The 7,052-nt window shown below is 46.7% G+C and overlaps 1 protein-coding gene across 1 annotated transcript; it reads left to right on the top strand.

Moving 5' to 3' along the window:
* Positions 1 to 3,521: 3,521 nt before the first annotated feature.
* LOC308380950 (CD209 antigen-like protein D) lies at positions 3,522 to 5,720 on the top strand (the record flags this gene model as incomplete). The annotated part of the gene is made up of 4 exons (XM_080858428.1): positions 3,522 to 3,729; positions 3,827 to 3,969; positions 4,576 to 4,673; positions 5,261 to 5,720. 4 exons carry the CDS (start codon positions 3,522 to 3,524, stop codon positions 5,403 to 5,405), a joined length of 594 nt encoding a protein of 197 aa, XP_080714554.1. The 3' UTR covers positions 5,406 to 5,720.
* Positions 5,721 to 7,052: the final 1,332 nt, after the last annotated feature.

Below are 7,052 nucleotides of genomic sequence, written 5' to 3'. Positions count from 1 at the left end.
TGTATACTTTTTTACTGGTGGACCTCAGGAAGAATAGCTGGGTCTGTGCCCCAGCTAATGGGGATCCTAATAAACTAAACATATGAACACTGATTCATCTTTGCGGGCATGTGTGAAAGCGTACGGTGCACTGACACCACACCAAACATTTCACTACACACACACAAGTTACCGATGGTTAAAATCTCCGTTGTATTGTATAAATATAGCCCTGTCAAATCACTGTCATTCCGTTGTCATTACACATATACTATAATGATGTTAGCCAGTGTACCTATGATACTTGTTCACCAATTGAGCTGTGATGAGTTCTTGTCGCCATTAAACTTGTTTCCTGTATTAGGAAGTGCGCTCCGGTCCTGGGATGCATTTATGGTTTGGGCAGGTTCGCAAGGAACTTGGTTTCTCCCTCGTAAAATCAATTACTTGTATTATGAGGTTGACAGTTGTGAATGTGATGTATAACTGCAGTCATCATTATTGTAAAGGACTGATTGAGTTCAAATTATTTTTGGTACCATTTTAACTTGGTTTAATGTGTATTTCATTTCACACGATTTTACCCCTGTAAAAAAGGGGTAGTGCAGCTAACTGTTAAAAGAGTTGGTGAGGTAGTAGTGCAAGGCTTCGGTGGTGAGAACGTCTTGGATAAGAGTTTTCTGGTGAGCTAGTTGATGCTCAACTGTATTGATTTCAAAAGCGCCTGAGGCTGATGTTTGTGCACTGCCTCAGTATAATGGACTGGTATGCATCTTTGTACTATGGACTGTACATATTTACCATTTGTAAATATATTTTTGTTTTCTTTTATATCAGTATTTATTTTTTTTTTTTTCAATGTGGATTATGCACTTGGTGGAGGTGAAATACATTTACCAACTACAGAGCCTTGTCTCCCTGCTGTCTTTGTGCCTTCACTAAAGACCCTCGACACGGATATTCTTTCTTTGTGAGCAGAGCGTCTATCTCCTGCTATAGGAAATGGACACGCTCTCGCGGCTCCACTGATTGGAAGACACCCCTGAATTTCGGAGGGGGCCTGGCAAATTTGCAGCGTATAGCCTGCCGAGATTGTTCTCAGCACCCATGGCGATGCTGTGCATGCACACAAACTTTCCACGCTGCCAGGCTCCAATTCGTCCAATTCGTCTAAACCTAGATATGCCCCCGTTCCGCCTGGGGAGGAGGGTGAGATCTGGGGTTGCCCCCTCATGGTTTGAATAAAAAACTGGTTTTGCGAATGCAATGGGTGCATCGCGGGAGGGGAAAAACAAGCTGGTCTTGTGTCTGCACCTAACGGGACAGTGTGTGGGACATAGGGATGAAAGGCTTGTGGGAACATTCTCACCGTGTCAGACATGGGACTCACATGAGAGCAGCGGGCGATTTTCCCAGGTGGTCGTGGTGGCACCACCTCCCCCCTTTCTCTTTAGGGGTCTTTGCTGCGGATCAGGGCGCTGGCTGCTTGCCACGACCCTTGCTGTGACGGGTGTGCCTGTGCTGCACACTGGAGGCGCTATGCTGTGCAGCTGGCCGCTGTGCAGCTGGCCGCTGCTGCTGACGGACGGCTGGGCTGGCAGCCGGAATGGGTGTTTATTCCAGCTGCGACGCGCTTGCACCTTGGCTGGAGGCGAGGGAGAGCGGAAGCCACTAACTCCACGCCCTTGGCTGGTGTGGTTTGCCCTGAGGAGGACTACCACTCCGAGCTGCTGGATCACTGCATCCAAGCTTGAAAAGCCTCACGGCTTTTCTGCTCAGCCTCGAACTACGCGTTCATAGCGCCCACTGCTTCACCAAATACGCCCTTGACACTGACTGGGGCGTCAAGGAGCGGAGCTTTCTTCCTGTCAGAAAACTTGGCCAGGGAAAGCCAAAGGTACCTCTGTGTCGCCACAGTGGCCCCCGTGGCTTGGTGGAACACGCTGCCTGCCCCGCTGCCAGATAAGCCTTCTCGGCCAGAACCGTCTGATGTCGCACTCCTTTGAGGGTAGCACGGGTTTCTGGCCAAGGCGCATCGTTGGGGAAGCGGGTGAGAGTATCTCCTCTCACCCTCCTTCACTGGTGGGAAGGAGAGGTAGCCCCTCTCCTTAGCACGGTCCAGCTAGAGATAAGCCGCAAAGCCCAGGACCAGAGCGCGCCCGAGTAGGGCACCGCCCATGATGTTTCCAGCTCCTCATGAACCTCCTCAAAGATTGGGATCGAGGTGGGAGCTACCGCAGGCGGGCCAGCATAAAACTCCCCATCCAACAATGCAGTGCGCACTCTGGGTGGGGGAGGGAGGGGAAGACCAAGGCGGCTCGCCGCCCTCCTCGTTACCTCGTTAGCTGCTGGCCCAGGGTCCGAGAGAGCACTGGAGGCTGCATAGCCCTGGGTGCGTTATCAACCATATCTGTGTCCTCCTCGTCCGAGGCTTGCTTGAACGAGTCGTCCAACAGACTCTCTCTCTCCAAATCGACGTCCAGCTCGAGCTTGAGCTGTTCGTTAAACTCGGTCAGCAGCTCAGCTGCCTCCGCAGTCACCGCGATTGGGGCAAGCGAGCGTGCCGGAGACGGGCAGGGGGATACGGCAGCCACCCTAGGGCGTCTGCCTGAGCCCACACTGCCCGAGGGATGAGGGGAGCTCCGCCCGACAGGAGACACCTCCCCGGAAGGTGCGGGCTCCACCCTCGTAACGTCTTTTCCCTCCCAATAGCTAATACGCTTTGAAACTTGAGCCAGCGTCATGCCGGCACAGAGTGCACAGGAGGAGGGGATCTCGCCCGAGAGAGACGCTTCTGCGTGTGCCCTGCCGAGGCAGAGCACGCAGAGGCGGTGGCGGTCCCCCTTATCACGGGAATGTCAACAGTCCGGGTAGCTCTGTCTGGACATTATCTGAAATGAAACAACAGTCAGTAAAGATAACTATCACAACGTAGCACGTTGAATAGCAATGGCTAGCCGGCAAGTTGAAGACAAGCGTGGTAACCAGCAAAGACAATAACTTTAATTAGGCGTTGAAATTATCCTTGTAGCACTCAGAGGGAATACAATCCGACAACCCACCAACTCAACCGAGTATAAAAGCACACATAGAAATAGCAACGCTGAGCGTAGAGACGCGGAGAGACGTGTCGAGGTCTTAACTTCGAGAACTGAAAAGTCGAAAGAGGCAGAGTGACGGCGTCCCCCCCTATTTAAGGGTACCTGAGGGGGCGGGCTCAGGACAGTGATGTCAGCGTCGCATTTCGGCCTTCCGGCGTAAATATATAGTGATTCGATTGGTCCATAACAGTGTCATGTCCCATCTGTTACATTGCAGTCTAATGCGATAAGGGAACCAGCTATAGACAGAAACAGACCAGCTACTGACCAGTTACTGTAAATTGACTGTAAAGAGAAACCAGCAACAGACAGGTAAAATAGAGAGAGCAGCTAACGACCAGTATCTCTGGCTTGGGGATAGAGAGGCAACAACTACAGACTAAGAGAGACCAACTACTGACCAGTAACCTTCATCTCACTGCAGGCAGAAACCAGCAACTGATGGAAGAAGAGCAGCTGAGGACCGATATCTCGGACCTGGCCATAGAGAGGAAACAACTGCAGACCAAAACAGATCAACTACAGAACAGTAACTCTAATCTTACAGCAGAGAGAAACCAGCTACAGACAGAGAGGGACCAGCTGAGGACAAGTAATTCCAACCTGACCGTGGAGAAGAATCAGCTACTTGCCAGAATCCTTTATCTTGGTAACAAAACTATCTGATGCCAGCTAAAATGGTGATGGGACTCTCTTGATCTAGACATAATTTTGTAAGTAAGCATTTTCCCTTTTTTCCTAACTAGAGTCACCATGTGAAACTGGATGGACATATTTCAGCTATAGATGCTACATCCTTAAGAGAGAGCCCAACAGCTGGAATGAGAGCAGAGGAGTTTGCCAATCCCTTGGAGCTGACCTTGTAGTCATCGACACGGAAGAGGAACAAGTAAGATTGCAGAGCGCATGTGTACCTTCAGGGTGCGATTTGCCTAGGATCCAAATAAAAAAAGTATTCAGTGCAGGATACCATCGTTTTTTAAAGGGGCATCACAAAAATAATTAACATATAAGGAGAAGTCAAGGCGTGGAAGATGCTTTTTAACACAAAAGTGTTAAGAATGGGGAATAAGAATATTTTGTGTTAATAGCTGAAATGTCTGTCACCTGCTTTAACCATATCGGTAAGCATGATTTATTCAAGATGCTGTCTAGCGCGCTACCTGGTTAACATTTTAGTAGAGGGCAAAAAGAAAGCTCTCTTTTCATCAGATAGTTCGGCCAACTCTCACGCTCAGGGCTTGAAATGCACACCTGGTCGTAATGTTAGCTAGTCTTTTTAAGCCAGCAAATGCTTTAAACCTCTGCAAGAAATAGCTTCAGGCTTCAGAGTCTACTGTATGTAGCCCACTGTGTGAATAGAAACGTTTAAGCCCCTCCCCCCATGATTGTTCCATTAATCCCAGTCTCTGGGCCTTTATGTGTGTTCGTGATGTTGGTGTATGTGGGCACATGTGCCAGGTGATTATACTAATCCAATGGACTTTAATGCAAGCAGACCTTCATCAGCCAGTGGTCTGAAGGTGGGTGGATCGGCCTGAGCAAGGAAAACCAGACCTGGACTTGGGTGGACAACACAGAGCTCTGTACAGGGTAAGAGGCACAAGCTGTCTGTCAAATATGGCAATTAGAGTCATTATGCTGTTTTCCCAATGTGACAGTAGCCGGGTTTCCAAGCAACCCACTAATGCAAATGTTGAACATTTGAATCGGAAATCCCAAATGGAAACATCTGAAATGCGCATAAAATCAAAGAAGTCAAATCAGAAATGTACCCGCCAGACGGGGATGGATGACTACTGATTTGGATAATGATAACTGATTTGGTTGGCGGAAACTGATTTATTCACATCAAATTGCATTTGTTTTGAGTCCATAACGTGTTTCCCATTAAAGTTGTCCTGACATCCTCATGATTTGAACTCATAATCCAATTCACAACCATCTCTAATTCGCATAACATAGCTGATGGAAGCGCAGACATTTGCATATGATGAAAACCCAGCTGGAGGCATCAGTTAAGCTGTGTCCCTAATTAACCCCTGTTAGATTTTCCCTAATGAAACTGTCTTGCCAGTTAGACTGTTCCCAGTGTTTCCAGTTGGAAAGTTTTTATTTTATCAGGAACTAATACTGCACAAAAGCTTGTTAATATTAAGAATGTCTTGCCTTTGTTCCAGGTACTGGGTGCCTGGGCATACCAACAGTGACTCAGAGAACTGTGCTGTGTTTCTGAGACATGCAAATCCTAAGACTACTTGGCAAGACTACACATGTGACACTGGACATTATTTCATGTGTGAGAAAAACATCCAGCACTATTAGTGTATGTTTTGGGTGTTTAAAACCAGTAGAAATTAATGGGATTCACAGGCATGATTGAGGTGAATGTCATTTTCAGTTCAGGGAATGTTTTAGCATTGTCTTCTAGTGTTCCTACATATAACTGAATAAGATGCTTTAAAAATGCCTTCTTTGCATCCTATCCTTTAGGTAAGTTAAGTTATCTTTACTTGTCAGACACACATTCTTTCAGCAAGCAGTGAGATTCAACCTCTGCATTTAACATGTCCTCTGCATTTGACCTAACCCTTACTTAGAAGCAGGGAGCACACACACTTGACAAGCAGTGAGCACACACACACACTTGACAAGCAGTGGACACACACGTATGAGGCAGTGAGCACACACATACACAATAGGAGCAGTGAGAACACACACACACACACACGAGGAGCTGTGAGCAGTGGGCAGCAGCAGTGCATTGCCCAGGGAGTTGGGGGTGTCTGTCTCTAGGACACTTCAGATGTGGATGTTGAGGGAAGGGAAACTAATTTAATTCCATGTGTGCAAATGAGAATATTATACATGAGAATCTTCAAGTCTTTTATCCAGTTTCCATCCTTTTACTCAAATTGCTTCATGCTCATTGTGTGATTCATTAAAAGCACATGTAAAAATGTACTTTGCAGTTGAGGAATCTTTTTCTTGAGTCTTAGCACATTGTTTACTTTATTGAGTAGACAATTCCCTCTGAAGATTCGATTGAGGTAGCCTTTAAAAGGAAAAAGCTAAACTATACTGAACTGGTAGTGGAAGTGAGGGAACGAGGTTGGCAAGCACACACAAGACCAGTGGAGATTTAGGTGTAAGAGGCTTTGTACCTAAATCAACCACAACATATCTGTTGACTTTTGGGTCAGAGGGCAGTCACTCAAAGCAGCTTTTAAAGGCGTTGTCTGAGGCGGCTGAAAGAGCAAGCTGGTGGTTGTGGCACTCGCACACTACTTGGAGTCAGGAACTAAAACTGAGATATGTGAAATCTTGTGGTGTATCTTGAGGTGTATCTGTTGTTGTCTGAGGCAGTGGCATGTGTTCTTAGCCATTATGAGTATGGAGGGGGGTATTCCTGGGATGGGAGGAGGTTTTGTGGGCCTAATGGTAAATGGACTGCTTTCATACGGCGCTTTTCTACTCATAGAGCACACAGCCCTAACACAGCTACCCATTCACACACTGATGGCAGAGGCTACTATCTAAGGTGCCAACCTGCAAACTATAGCGGATTACCACTGATGATATGGGATTGAAAACACCTCTGCAAAGTACATTTTTACATGTGCTTTTAATGAATCACACAATGAGCATGAAGCAATTTGAGTAAAAGGATGGAAACTGGATAAAAGACTTGAAGATTCTCATGTATAATATTCTCATTTGCACACATGGAATTAAATTAGTTTCCCTTCCCTCAACATCCACATCTGAAGTGTCCTAGAGAGGACGGACCTCTCCTCCTGGGGTTATACTTAAAGGGTTAATGACTGTGTGAAGAAGTTTAGGAAATGCTATTTTTTTTTGATTGTGTGCTTTTGTAACCAACTTGAAGTCAGTTCAATATTAACTTGTAGAGATGTATATTCTATTCTGCCGCCAAAGTGGCAATAAGTTAACATGTTGCTTGTCCCTAGT

This window comes from Sprattus sprattus, assembly GCF_963457725.1.
Source record: "Sprattus sprattus genome assembly, chromosome: 2".
In the NCBI taxonomy this organism is placed as follows: domain Eukaryota; kingdom Metazoa; phylum Chordata; class Actinopteri; order Clupeiformes; family Clupeidae; genus Sprattus; species Sprattus sprattus.
This window is presented reverse-complemented; position numbering and strand designations above follow the sequence as displayed.